This window comes from Ciconia boyciana, chromosome 17 (assembly GCF_034638445.1).
Source record: "Ciconia boyciana chromosome 17, ASM3463844v1, whole genome shotgun sequence".
Lineage (NCBI taxonomy): Eukaryota > Metazoa > Chordata > Aves > Ciconiiformes > Ciconiidae > Ciconia > Ciconia boyciana.
In genome coordinates this window covers 13,160,851-13,182,175 of record NC_132950.1, presented here as the reverse complement: position 1 = coordinate 13,182,175, position 21,325 = coordinate 13,160,851, and the positions used below count along the sequence as shown (strand labels likewise).

The window sequence follows — 21,325 nt, the reverse complement described above, 5'->3', positions numbered from 1 at the left end:
TCATCACCCACTCTGCCCAGGGCTTTCTTTTTAAGCACCAAATATTCTGAAAATTTACCCTCCAATTTTTTTTTATGTTAAACTCGGGGGGGGGGGGGGGGGGAATCCTTCTTTGAGCTGTTTTGAAGGCCTGTTCTGAGAGCTTATGGGCCCAATTCAGCAATCTCCTATAGTAAATATGAGTGTTGGCTCTAGAACAGGGCATATTTTTGCTTAAAAATTCAAAAGTGCTTGAAATTATTAGGTGCAAAACACATCCAATTTTTCACAGTCGGTTATTTCACAGCACACATGATATTTTAAGCACACGTGTTCACTTCATTGATAACATAAAATAGAAAAGGCTGTCATGAATTTCTGGATTTCTAAAGAAATTCACAGATCTCAAAACCATCTTAAACTATGCTTAGATTGTGAGCTTTGATAGCTCTGAACTTTCAGACACCACAGTTAGACATCTTGTAAAGTCTAGCCCCTAGAAACTTGTTGACACAAAGTTCTTTCTGGCACATAATCAAAATCCGATGTTATCCACTTTTACAATCCTTCACAAAAGGTGGTTCCTAAGAAGGCAGATCCAGAGAGGGAGGTTCATTAACGTCTTTCAGCCACGGGTTCCTAGACTTAGGTTCTCTTCTTATTTCCTCCTCCTCATGAGTGAAACGTTCTCCAGCTTCAGGATACGTGCCACAGCACAGACTACAATGCAAGTCTAAAGGCCCCCTAAATCACATGATGTTTCTCTTCACATAGTCATCCCTCAAGAGGTTCAAGGAATATGAACCTAGCCTGAAATGCAGACCTGGCATATTTTAAATTACCCTTCTGAAAACATTTACTCTGATAGGATGGGAAAAACTTGGGGGAAAAAAACTTGATGGGAAAATGTCATGCCTGATTAACCACTTGAGGGCATTCTACTTCATCTGTGTAACTATGGTCCTTGAAAACTAGACTACTAAAGGGCTGAGATGCTAGTCCTACATTTAGAGACAAATTAATGAAGAGAGTTTAGTTTATGAGGAGTCTCACCAAATTCAAAGAACTTGATCAAACAAAATCATGCTAGTGAAATTAAGGCAGTAGGAACTTTATGCTCCAAAGGAGCGTTAACTATGCTCCTCAGAGGGGTCCAGGTATTTTCATCACGCAGTAATTTCCACAGAATCTGCAAAAAATTGCCACTTCTCTGGCCTGGAATTGAAAGATGATCTGCAATTACTCTAGTTGCATGCTACCAGCTATTGCAATGCTACAAAAAAAAAAAAGCGAGCATTTTTTTGGGCAGCATTGAAACCAGAATAGAATCCACCTTACTCTTCCACAAAGGATTGGTAACACCAGTAGAAATAAATGTAACTATTCACCAGAGAAAGTAGCTGCAAGTAAAAACAAGATTCACAAAGTTACCTTTAGCATCATGCTCTGGTACATAGTCATTACACATACACATCTTTGCAGAACGGTGCTCCTGAGATGTCAGATGGCATTTTGTACAACTCTTGCCTCTTGTTTTACTGTCCCCTGGGATTACATTGCTAACGGGATCAGCATCAGAGGACAGCACAGCAGAACAGAGTTGTGTGCCTCAGCACCAATGAGATATTAGGGGGATCCTTCTTGGCCGCCTTCCCCACACATCCAGTCTTCAAACATTAGCTCCTAGAGTGCCAGCAGGCTTTATGGTAAGCATGACTTTCTCTGTTCTAATAATCTGAATTCATTTGACAACATAACAATACCACTGGAACAAACAATGTTCATGCTCCACGTTAGAATGTGGCTTTCACCCCAGCAAGAATACTGAAAATTTACCTTCTGAATAGAAAAATGTGTTTTGTTAATATTTTTTTTAAGGACATGGCAAATGTAACACTGGTATGAGCACAATTACATCAAACTTGAGAAAGTGGGGGAGAGGAGATAATATACCTACAGATGGTATGACCCTCTGGATGGGAATGACAGCCAGGGAAACTCTAGGCCCAATGAAACTGATGCAAGACCCCATGCTGATTTCAGCATGTAGACCGGATCTTAACACAGGTCGAAAAAGGAAAAGGGAATCTGTGGAGGGACTGCAAGGAAAGCAATACTCTCTGCAGCAGGACTCAGCTTGCAGCTAAAAAATACCTTAGCAGCTAGTTTAAGCTTCCTCCATTTTGCATGCATTTGCTGAGCTGTATTCTAGAACATATCGCATCACAAAATTAAATTACGGCTGTTGCAGAACACTGGTAACCTGCCCTAATATAAACTGCTACCATGGATGATTTGCAGAAATTCAATTCACTGCTTCTCTCTAAAACCTGCTGCTAGAAGTAAATCTGTTCTTTATATGAGCCATCTGATGTGTCTTGGAACGCTGTTGGCTATTCCAGTTTCTGTCCTTCCCTTCCATTGTTCACTCCACTAAGCCAAATTTTCTGTTTGCCATTCTTCACATTCTTCACATTATTAGGCAGTGGCAGATGCTAGTGCAATAAATTTAATAGCAGTGTAAACACTACAGTCAGCTATGTACAAACACCCTTTAATTAATTATATGACTCTAGGAGAACATAACAAGGAGGGGGAGATCACATGCTACTGGGGGAAAGGAAGACAGCAGTTTGTTTAAGCAGAACATTCACTGTGGACAAAATTAGGCAAGGCAGCCTTCAGAGCGGGGGGAGAGAGAGAGGGAAACACTAGTAGAAGGTAAAAATCACTATACCAAAAAGCAGAGTCATGAGGGTGTAGAGATTTTTCTGTTATATTGAGTATTTTGACCATTGCATAAATGTTGGAGAACTTTTGAGATGCATGGCAGATGTAGCAAAGGAGATTGAATCAGTGAGCCAATGAAAAATGAGACCAGATGAAAAGCTCGCTAAAAACATCTTGGAGTGCACCCAGTCTTGCACAGAAACACTAGTTTCCTGTAGCAGTTTAATGGATCCAACTCACCATAGCTCATAATTTCAGATACCATGGGTTAGTATCCACATCACAACTGACAGGTATCTTAACAAAAAGTCTAAACCATTCAATGCAAGAAATTAATCATTCCCATTTAAGTGGAAAATGCTAATTCACAGCCAAGTTGGCATATCTGCAATATTTTCTCTTTATTCTTTTGACCTAATCATCAAATTAACTTTTTTTTTAAAACATTAGAAATGCAAAATTCAACAAAACAATTAAGACCCACATATAGTTAGGCTGAAAAGAAATTAGTTGATTCCATCTCTACAGGTTTTATACACAGGAAAGAATCAAATGAGAAGGAAATCTATATATTTTACATTATTATATAAGAAAATTATACAATCACAGAATCACAGAATTGTATAGGTTGGAAAAGACCTTTAAGATCATCAAGTCCAACCGTAAACCTAACATTACCAAGACCACCACTACACCATGTCCCTAAGCACCTCATCCAAACATCTTTTAAATACTTCCAGGGATGGCGACTCAACCACTTCCCTGGGCAGCCTGTTCCAATGCTTGATAACCCTTTCAGTGAAGAAATTTTTCCTAATATCCAGTCTAAACCTCCCCTGGCACAACTTGAGGCCATTTCCTCTCGTCCTATCATTTGTTACTTGGGAGAAGAGACCGACCCCCACCTGTCTACAACCTCCTTTCAGGTAGTTGTAGAGAGCAATAAGGTCTCCCCTCAGCCTCCTTTTCTCCAGGCTAAACAACCCCAGTTCCCTCAGCCGCTCCTCATAAGACTTGCACTCTACAAATTAGACAAGGAAAGAAAGCAACTGAGAAAAAAAATAATACAACCCAATCTTGCCTGAAAAAACTGACCTTAAAAATCAAATTAACAGCTGCCTTCCTGACATACTTTGCAGTTAACACAGGGCTGATTGCTAGCACCTTGGCAGTTTTCCTTGCCAAAGGTGCATTTAACCATTGCACAGGGAGCTGCAGGCTCTGCTTTACTCCTAACCAAGCACCATATGTACAGATATAAACACTGTCGAGCTTTATTATTGACTTAAACCAAGATGAATTTCATTTTATGAGAAATAATAGATGGTTTCCAGACTACAAAGTCTTTCTACTTCTGCAAAAACATCAACCTGGAGGGTGGGGTAGCTAAACTCTCCTCTTAGACTTCAGATTTGTGTCTATTTAGCAACAACCCAGTTGAAAGTTTGATGAAGACCAATCTCCTGAAGTTGATTAATTACTTCTCTCTCATGTTAATGTTTCTCCATAATACATGACTGGTTAGACCCTTAATTTGATGGAAAGATAAACCAATACTGTTCCATGGCCAAATTAAGAACTGCTTATGCCCTGCTAAGTAGTAAAATACTAATTACTTTCTCATTCACTTCCCTATCTCTACCTTCCACTATGGGGTGAGATTAGGGTAAATTTTTGTAGCAGCTGTCAGCGTATCCTACCATTCTATCTGGTGTTGTCTTACCCTGTGCTGCATCATGTTAGTCTAACCAGAAATTCAAGAGGTCTGGGACAAGGACAAATGCATTTTCATAAGTGCTTAATGCTCCTGAACACCCAGTACGATTTATGGGAGCTCACTGCACTTTGAAAAGCTGGCCCTTGTGAACAGTCCACTCAAAACCAAACCAAACCAAACTTTCTCAAAACCGAAGAAGAATCACCGTCATCAAGTTAAGTCTTTATAGCAGCCTTGTGCACACAAGATAACAGAAAAGATGAATTCCAAGTAGTGCAACAAAAACTATCGTGAATCCTAGGGCATTAGAATTGCAATGGAAGCACCAAACACAAAGTTGCTGAATGTACTATCGTGGAAGTAGCCAGTGATTGACCACCCCTTCCATGCAATAAATCTCTGCTAAAAGCTACTAGGACCAATTCTGCTCTCCGTTTTACTGCTATAAGTCCAGTTTCTTCAGCAGGGTAACTCTTTACAGTAGTCTTTGCAAAGGATCAAAAAGGTACTTGCATCAAAAGGCACTGCAATTGAGAGATGACTGTTGCACATTTTCTGGAAGCACAAATATGCTGTAGTAATGCTTGTTTCAAATTAGTGTGAAGTACAATAGTGTAATTGGAAGATGCTCTTAATCATACGGTTTAGTTTTAGGTAGTCCTGTAAGGAGCAGGGAGTTGGACTTGATGACCCTTATTGGTCCATTCCAACTTGAGATATTCTATGATTCTATGAATTAGTTTACTCCACGGATGTATATTAAACTTAGTCTTAACCAAAACCATTATTCTAGTCTTCCAGTTCTGTTCAGTGCCTTGTGGACATTATGACAGGAGAAGAGAGATAGCAGTTGAGGGAATGAACAGGAAATTGCCCATCATCTCTTAGAAATGCGCTGCTTCACATATAGAACAGGCTTTTTTCCCCCCTTATGCTAGATGGAAAAAAGATGAGATCCAAAAGATGTGATATCAGAGGGTAAAAAAAATCATCACTCTGATGTATTTACTGTACTTAAGATCTCAGAAAATACTTTTTCAAAGGGAAGTTACAAAGAATAGCTGGAGTGGTAGGGATTCATAGTGCATGCCGTGAATTCAACAGAATTTTATGGTCTATCATTCATAAGCCACAGTCTTTGGAGAACAATTCTTTGTAAGTTTTAAGGTGAGAAGCACAGAATTTGTCTTTTTAAAAAATCAGTAGGAATTGCACAGCTCAATCCTAGGTGGTGCAGAAAGGGCAGCAATTGCAGGTTTCCATACACAGACCTAACACAACTTGCCCAACAGTAGCACCTCCCAGCTCCAAACCACTATCTTGTAATGGGCTGGATGTGAAGAATAAAAGTTTAATCTAAATCAACAATTCAAATGAGTCCCAGAAAGCAAGCGATATTACTGTCAGCACTATTTTCCAGATAGACAACCAATGCATTAAAAGATGAAAAGATCCAAGTAACCTGGTCTTGTGCAATGGGACCAAGAAAGGCCTTTCACTCACCTGACAGGAAAATTTCCAGTTGTGAAAGCTGATCATGTCCATCTATTTTGCTGGTTACCAGTAAAGGAATCCATCAGTCTGTATGTGTGGCATATGAAGCACAGGAAAAGTGAATTTCACAGGCATTTTACAGTCAGTTATGTTTTAAGCAACTAAAAATTAAATTGCATTTTGTCAATTGCCTACCTGAAAATTTATCCTCATTTGAAGCATTTTTAATTCAATTAGCTAGCTTTGCAGAGTAAAATAGTAGCATATGGGTGACAAAATTGACTAATGGCTCTTCAAATTTAATTAAGGTGTATTAAATCAAGTCATCCTTTGTGGCAAGCTGTATTACGGAAATTACATTGTTGCTTGCTTGCTTGTTTACCCTATATTCTACAAAAATACCACTAATGCCATCCTCTCTTAAAAAAAAAAAAAACAACAAAACTTCATATTGCAGAAATAAGGTTGCAAGCCCCAGGGTATGCATCAGGTTTTAGAATGTCTTCTTGGCTTCAGGTATGAGAAGCATATTGACAATTCCAATCCTACCAATTTAAGGATGCTTCAATTGGGGAACTAAAGATGACTGCCTTAAGCCTGTTGTACAAATTAAGTTTCAAAACAAAGAAACAGTCAAGGTTCATTGGGGTTTTGCCTGTTTCACTTTTTTTTGTGTGTGCATTTGTGGGTTTTTAAAATGTTTACATTTTGGAAAATGCAAATGTATTAAAACCAAAGCTATCCACAGAAACGTGACCGTTTTTTCCCATGAAGACTCAAAGAGACAAACTCACTGCAAAACAGCCAACAGACAAGTGTTTATGGAACCCCTCTAAAAGAAGCCCAAGTTCAAGCCCCTGCTACAAATCTGGTAGAACTGGAATTTAAACTGTTTTACAGAAAAGTTAAGTAATTGTATTCGGTGTACGTAGCAAGGTTTTGGTAGCAGGAGGCTACAGGGGTGGCTTCTGTGGGAAGACAAAAGGAGCTGCCCCCATGTCCAACAGAGCCAGCTCCAAGACAGACCTGCCACTGCTCAAAGCTGAGCCCATCAGTGATGTTGGTAGCGCCTCTGTGATAACATATTTAAGAAGGGGTAAAAAGCACTGTGCAACAGCTGAGAGACAGAAAGAGAGAGAGAGAGGTGAGAAAATGTGACAGAAACAACTATGCAGACACCAAAGTCAGTGAAGAAGGAGAAGGAGGTGCTCCAGGTGCCGGAGCAGAGATTCCCCTGCAGCCTACAGAGGAGACCACGGTGACACAGGTTGTCCCCCTATGGTCCATGGAGGGCCACGGTGCAGAAGATATCCACCCTTCAGCTTGTGGAGGACCCCACGCTGGAGCAGGTGGATGTGCCCTGAAGGAAGCTGCAACCCGTGGAAAGCCCACACCGGAGCAGGCTCCTGGCAGGAACTGTGGCCCATGGAGAGGAGACCACGCTGGAGCAGGTTTTCTGGCAGGACCTGTGGCCCATGGGGGACCCACGCTGGAGCAGTCCTTTCCTGAACAACTGCATCCCGTGGAAAGTACCCATGCTGGATCAGTTCTTGAGTAACTACAGGCTGTGCGATGGACCCACACTGGAAAAGTTTGTGAAGGATGGGAGGGACCCCATGGGAGGGACCCCAGGCTGGTGCAGGGGAAGAGCATGAGGAGGAAGGAGCGGCAGAGATGAAGTGTTAAGAACTGACCGCAACCCTTGCTCCCCATCCCCATCACTTGGGGAGCGGGGAGGAGGTAGAAGGGTTGGGAATTAAGTCAAACCTGGGAAGAAGGGAATAGTAGGGGGAAGGTGGTTTTAGTTTTGTTTTATTTCTCACTATCCTACTCTGTTACAATTAATTGGCAATAAATGAAATTAATTTCCCCAAGTCCAATCTGTTTTGCCTGTGATGGTAATTGGTAAGTAACCTCCCTGCCCTTATCTCAACCCACAAGCTTTTGATTGTATTTTCTCCCCCTGTTCCGCTGAGAAAGGGGAGTGATAGAGTGGCTTAGTGGGACCAAAAAAAAATTGCCTTTAAGATGTAAATGCACTTTTCATAGCAAAGGGTAGAACAATGAATCAAGAGAGAACAGTGAAATTTGTAAATATCCCATATGAATTTATAATGGTTATTTCAGAATCTGGGATCTGAAACCAAATCCCCTTCAACCAGCTGAGGGCAATGGAGGCTATTATCACCCATCCCTTTGGAACAGTTTTTGCCTGTCACAATGCACCAACTGATCCTGTAGAGCTTCCTTTCATATAGTATACAACTCCACTTCAGTCTTGGAAGCTCTTGCTTGAGTACTCTGGAGAACAGCCTGGTTGATTTCTCTCTTCAGTGGGCCAGACAACCACTTCACACACTCATCAACAAAACATTGTGTGACTACAATCTTCTAATTCGCTGTGGTCTTTTCATGATGCGGCAGTCATCCTAGATACCAAGATCTTCTGAATTCTGTACATGAATTTACTATACATGAATGTACTGTACAAAAGTGACTGAGATGAAAAAGGTCCTCCAAACCATTCAAAAGATACGACCTATTTGAAAGGACATTGCTATGCTCTTGGGTGTACCCTTGCACTAGAATCATCAATAATATGACCATCTTATCATAAGGAGATGCACAGTTCATGATGAATTCATACTCCCAAATTCCAGCCTCCGGGACCAGCTCCAATTGTTCTTCTGTGCTACCAGGACACCTTGGTCTTAAATAGCACCGCATACCCCAATGAATCAACACAAGTTGTAAGTTTACACAAACGTATCCTCGCAGTTGGGGGTGAAGAAAGGTTCAAAAAATCCCACGTTTTCAAACGTGATCTATAGTAGGTAACTCAATAAAGTATATGGCTCAATATGTTTGAGTATGAGCTGCATGGAAGACCACAGAGTGCCAGAAGAGATGAAAGAAAAGAATGACAAAGTCTTGACTACCAAACTCCTGTCTAGGACACAAATCTGCCCTGCGTCAAGTGTAGGCACATTAATTTCACTTAAGTTGGACCAACCATAAAAGCAGAGGAGCTTCAGGCACCTGAACAAGAATGAAACAAATCAAACAGAAGGTAATACGTGATTAAAACCACTGCACTTAAGCAGCAACTGCTTAAAAACACACACGCAAAATCAGTTGTCAGAAGAGGTAAGTATCAGAATATGCTGGTTTTGGCTGGGATAGAGTTAATTTTCTTTACAGTAGCTAGCATGGGGCTATGTTTTGGATTTGTGCTGAAAACAGTGTTGAAAACACAGGGATGTTTTAGTTGTTGCTAAGTAGTGCTTATACTAAATCAAGGATTTTTCAGCTTCCCATGCTCTGCCAGGTGCAAAAGGAGTTGGGAGGGGACACAGCTGGGACAGCTGACCCCAACTGACCAAAGGGCTATTCCATACCATATGATGTCATGATCAGCATATAAAGCCGGGGAAGAAGAAGGAAGGGGTGGATGCTCAGAGTTACGGCATTTGTCTTCCCAAGTCACCATTACACATGATGGAGCCCTGCTTTCCTGGAGATGGCTGAACACCTGCCTGCCCATGGGAAGAAATGAATGAATTCCCTGTTTTGCCTTGCCTGTGTGCACGGCTTTTGCTTTACCTATTAAACTGTCTTTATGAAAACTCGTGGGTTGAGATACTTTTACTCTTCTGATTCTCTCCCCCATCCCACCAGGGGGGAGTGAGCGAGCAGCTGTGTAGTGCTTAGTTGCCGGCTGGGGTTAAAACATGACAAGTCATTCTAGTTTTCATCAACTGTCCAGTTAGACTATTTTAAAAGGCAACAGAGCACTCACTATATTCTTGCTAGGGTAAAAAATAATATTTTGTGAGGTATGCCAAGCATTGACTCTACAGTTAGAAAACAAGACTCTAGTTATTAATGGAGTAGCCACTATTCAGTTGTCATACATTTTCCTTTTACTTCAATTAATTACAAATAATGCCTGTCAGGATCACAAGTATTTCACCAATAAGGAGCCAAATTTTATGTTTTGCCTTATGTGCAATAATATACATCACAGCAACTTCACTGGGACTCCATGCAGTAACCAAGCACAGGATTTGGCTCTTTAACAGAGTAGCTAGGGGTGATTGTCTCTGGAATAGAAATCTGCAGAATGATACAGTTGTAACCAGGGCCTTAAACACACCAGTTCTCAAACACGACATAAGCATCTTTCCCCTGTTTCAACAATAGCCACACCTATCAAAGCAGATTTACTTCCATAAACAGATGATAGTTCAGACTCCATAGACCCTGAAGTCCATCAGCTCCTTGCTGGAACATCCAGCTAAGAGCTAGTCAGTGCCAAAAAGCATTAATTATTTGGAGCTGGACAGGGAGTGTAGGGCCACAGCATAGGGGGAGGAAAGTGTTAAGAGTTGGCAATGAGAATGCTTCTCCACTTGTTTCTTAGGGGTCACAAAATGACCTCAGATGGTTATAACTGTTGGCACTCATGCAGCTAAAAATGTTAACTGTTTTTCTAGATGCTCAGTTCTCTGTATCACTTGGCCAGGCCCCAGACCTGGCTAAACCCCTTAAGGAAACATTAAAGTCATTCTCACCAGAGCCTGCAGCAAACGTGCATAAGCAAGCAGACACTGCCGCACATTTCCAATGAATTCTTTAAGAACCAGAAGAGCAATAAAACTTGACTACTTTCCAAATGAGCTCTTAATCATCATCTGCTACTCAAAACATTGGAGGTCAACATACATCCTGTCATACAACAAGGTCTTTTGAGAGACGAAGCCAGACAGATTTAATTTTGCTTTTTGTACTGAGGTCAAGGTTCCCTTATTTGTCTTAAGCAATTTCATAGCTTTACTGCAATATAACTTTGAGAAGGTTCAGAACAAGAAAAGTCACCTATTGCCATTTCAATGAGCATACAAACTTTATCCCCAAGTATATTTGCCCTCAGATATTAAGTATATCTCCTGGTGAAAGCCAGAAATTGTGTGCTCCTCAGAAGCACGAGTTGTGCAAGAGGAGACAGTCAAAATAATCAGAAATTGTACACAGCAATTTTCAGATGTTATCTAATTCTATCACATCTTACAAAGATGTGTATTTCTTTTCCTTAGAAGAAATAATGGCCAAACAAGAACATGTCAATTACCTATTATCCCACAACTACACCACAAATTCACATTACTGCAAATATCCTGCTATTGTGATTTAAATACATAGTCTAAAATAGACTATTTCAACCTTCCTACTCACACATCCATTTATCTTTCTGGAGATCATCTTCACATCTCCCTAAATTTCTAAGGGAAGCTTTCACAGGAAAAAGCTATTCACAGACAAGATAGATACACAACCACTTTCCATTCACTGCCAGACAAACTTTTGTTCAGGAACTCTCCCACCATCGCTAAAGACAAGAGCTCTCTTTCTACCCATGTCAAGGTCAGCAAGTAAACCTGTTACACATACAATGCATTCCTATCACATTACTGAGTAATTAAAAGCAGTGTGACAGGGCAAATAGACAAAGGAGATCCATAAAGATTGCATTATGATCTCGAGCTTGGTATCTGCTAAATATCTGCTAAAATCTTAGCTTTGCAAACTTAATTCTGGGCTATTTGGCAACCGTCATGAAATATAGCCTGTCGTGACCTTCTGGTGTGTTGGGCTTCTGTCACTTAAGTGAAGGGCTGGAAGTGAGATCTGCTATGTCAGCCAGCCAACCGAACAGGTACACTGTTTTCACATCCAAACTGCTTCGCAGCAGCCAAGGGACAACACAGTCCCAAAACTCACTTGCATCATAAAAGCTACAAATGAGCTTGGAAATCCACTGTTCTTATGGTTTCTAAGGTTGTTTTGGTTTTATAAAAAGCACAGAGCTAAACAACAGACAATGAAAAATTAAGCCTTTGGGCAAGAGGAAAAGAGTCCAGTGTCCCTCAAAAGGCAAGTCAGTCTCTTTTTGTTCAAAAGGGAACCAGTTGTGCTAAAAAATGCCACCGACAGAAAAAACAGACGGAAGAAATAATAGAAAGGAATGGAGAGGAGCAGCACACGTAACACAACGACACAGTCCTTAATGAACTGAGAGTCTGGATACCTTCAGCCCAGCGTCCAGACAAATTTTTTTCTGCAAAGCCATTTTTAAATTTTATATGTTCACGCTGTCCTTGCTTGCTTTTCTTATGGAAGAGACACAATCAGCGGTTAGAGGGTAGCAGAGAGCTCAGCAAATCAAAAATCCCTACCAATTAACTGCAACATGTAGTGATAATGACTGCACCGAGACAGCCGTGCTTAAACGTGAAAGCCATTCAGAGGCTTGAAGAAAATACTTCTTTTTGCTTCTCCAAACAAAATCTGGAGAAAACAAACAGTAAATGAGAAATGCTAAAAAGACCACTCCATTTCAACACAGCTGCCTTTCCCGTCCTGCCATGACCAGTCAGGCCTGGTTGGAGTACTTTGCTATACCAAGAAATAGCAGCAAGAGATGTGCAGTGAAAGGAACATTATTATGGTCATGAAAAGGATGCATACCTTTATTGATCAGCTCAACTTCTTGTACAATCATTATGCAAGCACTTTAACCATTGTGAAATTTTTCTGCAATTGTACCAAGGTCAACTATAGGTGGAATTCCGTTCTTTTCCTTGCTGCGTGACACTTGCAGCATATACAACTGGTGTACAGAAGACCTTTCTCCTTTCCAGATACCTTCTACATCATCTCTCAGTGAAAGAAGGCAGCACAAGAAAAGCAAAGTCTAGCAACCTTTGCTGAGAAGAAACCTCCCTGGCATTTCTGGCAAGATGGCCAGAAATCAGAGTTGTCCAGCAATGGTTGTTGGCTCACTGAGGGCAGGCAGAAAACCAGAGAGCCACAGACAAAAGCAGAAACTCAACACAAGAAAAACCATAAAGCTTGCGTGTTTTATTAGATCTGACACCAAAAAAGAGGTCTGAAGTTGCAATGTAGCTTGCATAAATTTATGCACAGCACCTCTGTCTGTGGCAACAATCCAGAAAATGCCAGCTGCTTCTGCTCACCAGTTAGGAAGGCAGGGGTAAACAAAATTCCCCAGCGTGGAAGTTACCAGCTCAGCAGTGGCAATCTGATCTACTAAAGCTGCAGAACAACGCAACCTTTTTCTCACTGCAGTTCAATGTAATTAAAGCTGGTTCATGTTCATGGATGTGTGGCACTGGTCAGCTGGAAAAGCCCAGATATATCGACATTGAACTGCACTGCCCATTGCTTGACAGCTGCATGTTTCTTCTACTCTTTAGAAAAATAAGATGGATTGGTGGGGCAAGGGGGGGAAGGAGATGACAAAATGAAGGGCAAAGCGCAGTAAAGCCTGCTGTTTGTATATGGAGACTGAATCATAGCAGGACTGCTAATCTCCAACTGCAATGTCAAGCACTTATCTCCCTATGGAGCTCTGCAGTTCTTCATCCATTTCAGATGTTTCTGGATTCCCTCAGACTTTAATTTGCATGTGTAAGAGAAAAGAAAAAAGAAATGGTATGTTAATCTCCTGTAACACTTTCCAGCTCTCAAGTCCACATTTAAAAAAGGCCAAGAGATGAGCAACTGAGGGAGAGAGGACAACCCTACTATTCACATGACCTTATTTTAAGTCTTATGCAGGTTTGGTCTCAAGCAAACTTGTTTTGACCTCATGGGTAATGTCCATTCCAGCTACGGCATTTTTTCCCCAGGATTTCATCCTTTGAAATGCTGACACAGGTTTAAGTTTACATGTCAATTACTAGCTTGGATTGAATGACATATTTTTTCTGTAACGAGTATTTGCCTAGTTTGCTAGTTAAAACGTACAGTAACCTCATTTCCCACTATAAAGAAGCTCAAGTAATGAAATATAAAGCATATATCGAATTCAAAGTATACAAATAGCCTTTGCTGTATTTGCAAAGACTTCTTCACCTCACCTTCACCGCACTGCGTCAAGAGTACAAAAACAAACCAACAATCACTTCAACCTTACAAACATTAACAATATATACTCAAAGTAAGGATATGAACTCAAGATAGCTGGAGGAAATACAAAGCACTGAAATCCAACAGGCTGAATTTGTTCCCAGTGCTCAGTACATGCAATTTTCCTTAACATAAGGGACAGATATTTTGCACCAGGAGTGAATTTAAATGCATCACTATGATGTGTGAAAATGCTTTTGTTCCACGACAGGGAAGGCATCTGCATCAACATAATTTATGCAGCTGTCTGAGTTTTTAATTCAGCTTGATTGCTGTTTGTGTTATTTTCTGTAATGAAAACTTAATAAATTTAAATGCTGCTGCCAGTTTTTCCCCAAAGATTTCTACCTCTGACGAGAAAGGTTGTGCTGGTCAAGTCCTCTCAGTCATACTTACTGAGAATCAATGATTGAATTAAGGTATGTACTTGCCATTTATAAAGTTCCTAAGGACCTTGTCTGTCTCACATTGGAACTGCAGCATTACTTAAGTGAGTAGCGTCCAGTGAGTCTTCAGCTCTGCCCAGAGCATACCGCATCTTCTCATATGTCTTCATTTGTTGAAAGAGCCCATAATTATATGCTTTATTAATCAATTTATTAAACCATGAAAAAGAACCCGTGCTCTGCTCTCTGTACAGGCACCTAGCAAAACCCACTGGCCCTAGAGACTGACTGCATTGTAACAAAGCTCTCTGCAACCAAAGCCAATGAACTCCTCATTCTCTAAGAGCCATAAGTAAATCCAGCTTTGGGGGAAAGGGAGAAAAAAGAAAAAAAAAAGTTTCCCTGAATCAGAAGACCATACTCCTCACATCTTTCCATTGAACAAGTGAAGTACCCTGGGAAAGAAGCCCTATAGGACACCTTTCTCTTTTCTACATAATGTTTTTAAAGAGAGAAGCCAGCTTAACCTGAGCTTTTAATTTTTTACTATATACAGTTGGGCTAAGGCTGAAATATCTTTCTACTGTAGCACAGAAGACAACATAGTCTTCCTTCAAACATCCTCCTCTTTCCCTCTTTGCCTTTATCATTTGTATCTGGTGGTTGCTAATCACAGACTTTTCTAAAATTGCCAAACCGGTAATGCTATTCAGTCTTTTTAAGCTGTAACAAAAGCACTGTACAATTATCTGCACTAACAACACTGCAATACGGCCTATCAGCATTTGGCAGATAATTCCATGAAGATAAGATACAGATGAGCACATGTAAGAAAAAAAGAAATAATAACAATAAAAAAATCAATAAGTCGCTAATCAATAGGACTAAATCTGAGAGTATAAAGTGGCAGAGAAAAGAAGGAAATGCACATAATTGCCTTACCTATTTAGAAATCTGATGTATTTAGCAGGGGTGCACCAGGGAAAATTTCTAACTGGCAGCCAGAACTCTACTTTCCTTTGCATTACTGAAGCAGTGAAATCACATTCTAGGAAAATGAGATATGGTATACGTAATATTGGCTCAGACTTGTGCTACCCCAGTTCTTAACAATTTCACTCCTTGCCTGACATCTCTATTCAAGAACGGTCAAAATCAGCACAATGAACCGTGACCTAAAAGCCATAGTAAGCTTGCAGCATACGTGAAGCAACATCAGAATGTAGATGCATCTTACACGTAGGCCACTTCATCAAATGCTTTGAGTTAGGTACAATGGCTCTAAAGCCTCTTCTAACATCTGTGTGTGAACAGAAATGAAGTTAAAATAAGAGAATGGATGAGAATTCGTTCTTTTACAAACCACAGAGAATTAGATGAAATGAAAACAGAAACCCTTTGTATGAAGAAGGATAGACTATAACTCGGGGGACTGCTTCATTTGGTTCTGCACAGGTCTTCCATGCAACCCTGGGTCTAGCATTCTCTTTGCTGCAGCTATTCAACTGCATACCACAAGCAATAATCCTTTTACCAGCCTTGTTTCTTAACAGCAGAAACCCTTAAAAACAGTCTCTTACAACTCCTTCCTCAGTGCCCAACACAAAGGGCACTATGAAAAAAACAAACAAAACCATCCTCATGTAATGGGTGCTAAAATGAAAATAAGCATTCTAAATCTTTGCCAGCACTGGAAGAAATAGAGAAATATCTGCAAGAGTGCAAGGATAGCTGGTTCTTGGCAAGTCATTTAGAAGACTAACTCATATTTGATGCAATACTGTATTAATTTTTCTTGCTACTTTATAGCAGAGAAAATGGCATATTTACAACACATACAGTATCTCTCACAAATTGCCATTGAATCTCTGATTCCCAATTAAGTTATCAAGCAACATAAGTGAGGCCTTGACATCACTGTTAAGAGCAAATGCAAAACAGAAAAGTTTTTTCTTCTCTAATTACCTATTTAACAATTGTAAATACACTTTGTGTATTGTGTCTACCCGTCACTTAAATACTATCAAAATAAATCACTCATGGTAGGTAATCAAGAAGTTTGTGAATCAGGTAAGTATTACTTGTATATACACCTGTATACTAAAATGGACCTGTTCACAGCTACCTTCAGGATTGACTACATGTAGCAAATCCATAAAGAAAAGGCTCCTAAAATGGACAAATCCATAAAATTCTTTAAAAAGCTAGGTTAATTAACAAGCACCATTATACATGAGCCCCATACCACCGATGGGTAAGGAAGTTAGATCCTTCTCTCTCCCTGAAATCAATGAGGCAATTTTAATTTTCAAACAACTAGGCAATTTGGGAACCAAAGTAACAATTAAAGGAAGACTGCTTAGGCTTTTATCCTAGGTCCTAGATTCTTACTGGGCTATCAGTGCCCATTTCCCACTCATTTCAGTGGCACATAGTTACCTAAATGTTTACCTAAAACTGGCCCCAAACACTTGTGAAAGTATGTGTCCCCTTGAAAATTCCAGATAATGATTTGCTGACTTTAAGGAGCAAAATAACCCAGTGACAATGACCAACAAGTCTCTTCTATATGTTGATTACAGGAAACATGCAAAACGTAAGTTGTAGTCTTGTAATCTATCTCATAGTTGGTGAGCTGAGTCCAACGTCAACTTCCCACTGAAGTCAATAAATTTCTATTACCTGGCCTGCCAGAGATGAAGTTTCCTCCTGACAGAGATCATTGCAATTAATTTCCCAGCACTAAAATACTACTTACATGTCTATGTAAGCCTTTTAACTATGGGATGCTGTAAATGATATTTCTGTTGAGTATTTACATAATATCTGACAACTAATTGCTTCAGTAGCCAGATTTTCTTGTTAACTTTAAATTAATATGTAAGGCAAGTTAAACATTACCTTGATTTTCTTCCAGCTTCCCAATTGTTTCTATCTGCTCAACAAGGTCGTTTGAGTTCCACTGGCTCATGCCTATAAGAATGGCACTTTTTCCTTCCACCATCTCTTCTGTAGGAGGAAAAAGGAGAACAGAATAAATTGCAGTGACAAACAAATGAAAAAAAGACAGGGTGAGAACTAGTAACTGAGAGAGAAATAAACACTCATCATGGTCCCTAATGGGAATATATAACAGCTTAGGATATGAAGCTTCCTGCTTACTGATATGCCCTACAGCATACCTGCATGCTTCATACATTATGTGCAGGAAAACCATGGAAAAAGAGAGGACTGCCTGAATTTTTGCTCTTACCTTGAGCAGTGACTTAAAAACAAAGTTTATAATAAATCGCTTTGAGCGTTTAATATCAAGTAACAGAATTAGTCAGAATTCTTCCCGTCTTGGAAAAAATGCGTAATTTCATTTACTTGTTTTGCAAGCATTGCAGAATGAAGATCAAAACCCCCTAAAATAATTATGCACATCTGTGGTTTTTTCCTAACAGCTGACAAAAACTTTACATAACCTACCAGTTTTGCCCAACCTGCAGTTCTCATTCTTCAGTTTCTAAAAGCTGAAAGTACTTTCAGTATTAAAGCAGAAATGTGTAATTTTTTTCATGAATTGACATTTCATGAAGGCTGACAATAGACTAGAACTATTTTCTGACCAGAATTCACGTAAATATTTTTATTTAATATTTACACCAGCCTTGTGAAGTAAGCTGGAAGCCTAGGGATACGCTCTTTCTTATGGGGCTAGATGGAGCAGAAATGCTTCAGAGTACATGCGCTGATAAAGACAAAAGTTGCTAGCATCGATATCACTGTAAGCTGCTTAAAAAACGAGTGGCCTTTTTGTTCCAAAAGCCTCCCACCTGACACAGGAATACAAACACTGCACTTTCACAGATATAATTCAGTCACCACTAACCCTGCCTCCATAATCCAGTAGCAACGTGAACAAAAAAACTCTGATTTTCTGTGGGTGATATGTGTGAAAATGCTGTAATAATACTGTTGAACTAGTAACTCCAGCTAGCACTGATGTAATTATATAATACATATTGATTATATACTTATGCTATAGAGTAATTGAAATAGTCCACGATAGTCAACAAACTATATAAGCTGCTCAGAACATGAATACAACACTTTCCAAGATGCAAAGGAAACCTCAAACAACATACTGAGACTTTTATCAGATGTACACTGGCAGTTCAACATTCATTTCATCCCGAAAACAAAGCTATAAATGTGTCTGTAATTAAAACTATTTTGAAGTTTACTATATATTGCAATTTTAATCTGTAATAAAAAGTAATGTTTTCCTACTCTAGACTGGCCTGAAGTGAAAGTGTCTCTGTAAAAGTCAACATTAAACCATCAATATTAGCCTGTAGATTTCAATATCCTAAAATTCTGACTTCAGAACACTCAAAAGGCAGAGCAGGGAGAAGAATGGACACACACACCAGTTTAAGGCTGTTCAAGCATGCTTTTTCCCCTTTTATCAAAGCCACCTGTGCTACACAAAGCCTTAAATTTTCATCCAGGGACACAGAGACATAATGGAATGGCACCAAGCCCACAGCACAGAGAACCAGCTCTTTTATTGGGATCCCATCCAGGGAGGGGGCAGGAAAAGCTGAAAGCACAAAACACAAACTGCAGCTAGTCTCTCTCTCTTAAAAAAACCAACCCAAACCAAACAGGCCTAGAAGCTGTAGGAAAACATCTTCCTTCAATTTAACAGCTGTTTGGCAAGAAGGGCATATTAGTCCTTTCTGAATAAATTTATTAAAAGCATTTCAGCCTGGCTGTATACAGCCCTGTGAGAGACCAAAAGAGCTAATGTCTCAAATGTTGTGGCGAGGCGCGATTTGCATGGTGGCGGCAGGTCGGCTGGCACGGGACGGGGCAGAGCGAGAGCGGGACGTGCAGAGCGCGTCGGAGGACGCGTGGTTCCGGGTTCCGACGGACCTTACCATACACGGCCAGAGGTCTCACAGGGTTTATCTGAGGAAGGAGCTTGCGACCACCTGAGAGACCTCTCGCGACCAGCCCCCTCCCCCAGCGCCTGCGCAGAGGGCTGAGAACTTTCTAGAACAAGAACCGTATAAGGCCTCAAGGGGCGTAACCAGAGGCGGGGACTAGAGTATAAAAGACACGGCCCCAGGGAACCACGCGCGAGGATTGCGACACCTGTCATCGTCATTGTGGGATCCAAGGGTGGTGATACTTTTCCTTTCGCTATACTCCTCTCTTCTCCTTTCCTTTTCTCGCTTCTCTCTTCCTCTGCTCTGCTACTGTATATAAGTTTTGGATACATTGTGACGGGTTGCCTGGAAAACAGCTCCATTGCCAAATTGCCTCTGTTCGTTCGTCGGGCTTGCCAGTTCGTTAAGTTTGTCTGCTTGTTGAATTCGCCAGTTAATAAAATTGCTAGTCAGACTGTTCCTCTGAGTCATTGCCGTGACTCTACTGGCCCCACGGCTCTGCCGAGCAGAGATCGGCCTTTGTCGGTATACAGGCCCTCGGGGAATCAAAAAGATTCACCCATCTCGCAACCCACCGAGTGGGATGAGACAAGCCCAGAATGGTCTTTGTACCTAGGGTGAGTACACGGGGGGGGAAGTAAAATGAATAATCACGATTCTTTACTTGTTAAGGCAGATTCTGCCCTCTCTTACTGCCTTCTGTAGAGAGAAGGGCTCTATTATGGGAGTAAACACAGAAGAATTTGGCCAGAACGTTTCTGGCTAAAATGATCCACATTTTCAAACCAAAAAAGAAACGTGAGTTTGTTGGCAACCAGGCCTTGCAGTGGGCCTCTAAGTGATTTAAAAATTTATGTTCTTTCATGTTCTCTCATGTACCTCTCATTTAGAGAGATCTCAGTACTGGGGAGGAGGAAAGTGGATCTGTATAAAGGCTTTTAAATCACTTCATAGTCATCACTGTATGTTATGTCCCCCTAAGTCCTACCTTTTAGAAGCAAACACTAATAAAGGTCATAAACTGTGAAAAGCTTCTTACCTTGTTTACACACAGCTGGAAGTTCACATTGGTAGGACATTTGATACACAGAGAAAATACTTTTAGTGATCACCATTTACCTGAGAAAAATTTGCTAGCACCAAGGCAAAAAATCTAATGAGCCTAAATTTTCCAGCATGGAAGCATAACTCAGTCCTGCTATGAACTGAGAACTTTCTGCCTAACTTACTGCATGCCACATGGAAAGCAAGAAACAAAGGCAAGCTGGGCAAAAGAAAACAGTAAAATATTATTTCTCCCTTTCTCTATGGATTTCACTAAATTAAGTAGCTAGGCAGGGCAGATGAATCAACAGTCAAAACACGCACAGCTGCTCCATCTCAAACACAGGGGCTTGACTCTCTGTTTACAAGGCTGTCAGCCAGAAATGTCTTTGTTTGAGGAACTGGGGTTTGACCCCAGCTACTTTTCAGAATGCAAAAGCAGCTCACTAATGTTATGTTTTAATTGTGCTCACTGCTGTGCCCTCTGCCTCCTACTTCAGGCTGCCTCTGAAGTGCAAATCACACATGGGTAGATGTAGAGTCTGGGACAGCTTCCAAATTCTCCCATAAAGAAGCATAGTACTCAACTCCAGCTGCACTGTGCAGAAAGTCCTTTCAGCTGCAAGAATATCAAGCATTGATGAAGCACTCTATATAAATAACAGAGAATGGGTGAGAAATACAGGTAAGAAACATTACAGGAAATGTGATGCTGGAGACAGAGTAAGGGTATGAAGTTACTTCATTTCCGGGAGGCGAAAGCCGCAGTCTCTCTCCTGGACTGGTTCTCCTCACTCCAGCACAGGCGAACTCCTGCAGTTTCTCTGGTGCTATGTTTAATCCACTGATAATGCCAATTACTTTAGGCCACACATATGCTTTCCTCTACCACAGATACAAGCTCCCTCATCACCCAGAGAGCTTCTGAGCTTAGAAACACTTTCTGTACCTTTCAGTATCTATGCTTCAGTGCCATCAGAAACACTTTCAGTATCTATGCTTTTGTGTGCATTTATTTTCCTGACATTTAAATACTTCATTAT

The 21,325-nt window shown here is 40.6% G+C and overlaps 1 protein-coding gene across 1 annotated transcript in view; it reads right to left on the bottom strand.

Moving 5' to 3' along the window:
- PITPNM3 (PITPNM family member 3) overlaps positions 1–21,325 on the bottom strand; it is a 114,896-nt gene that overhangs the window by 78,735 nt on the left and 14,836 nt on the right. The window contains exon 2 of the mRNA XM_072882015.1: positions 17,200–17,307. Within this exon, the coding sequence (XP_072738116.1) occupies positions 17,200–17,307 (108 nt within the window). The remainder of the gene's footprint in view (positions 1–17,199; positions 17,308–21,325) is intronic.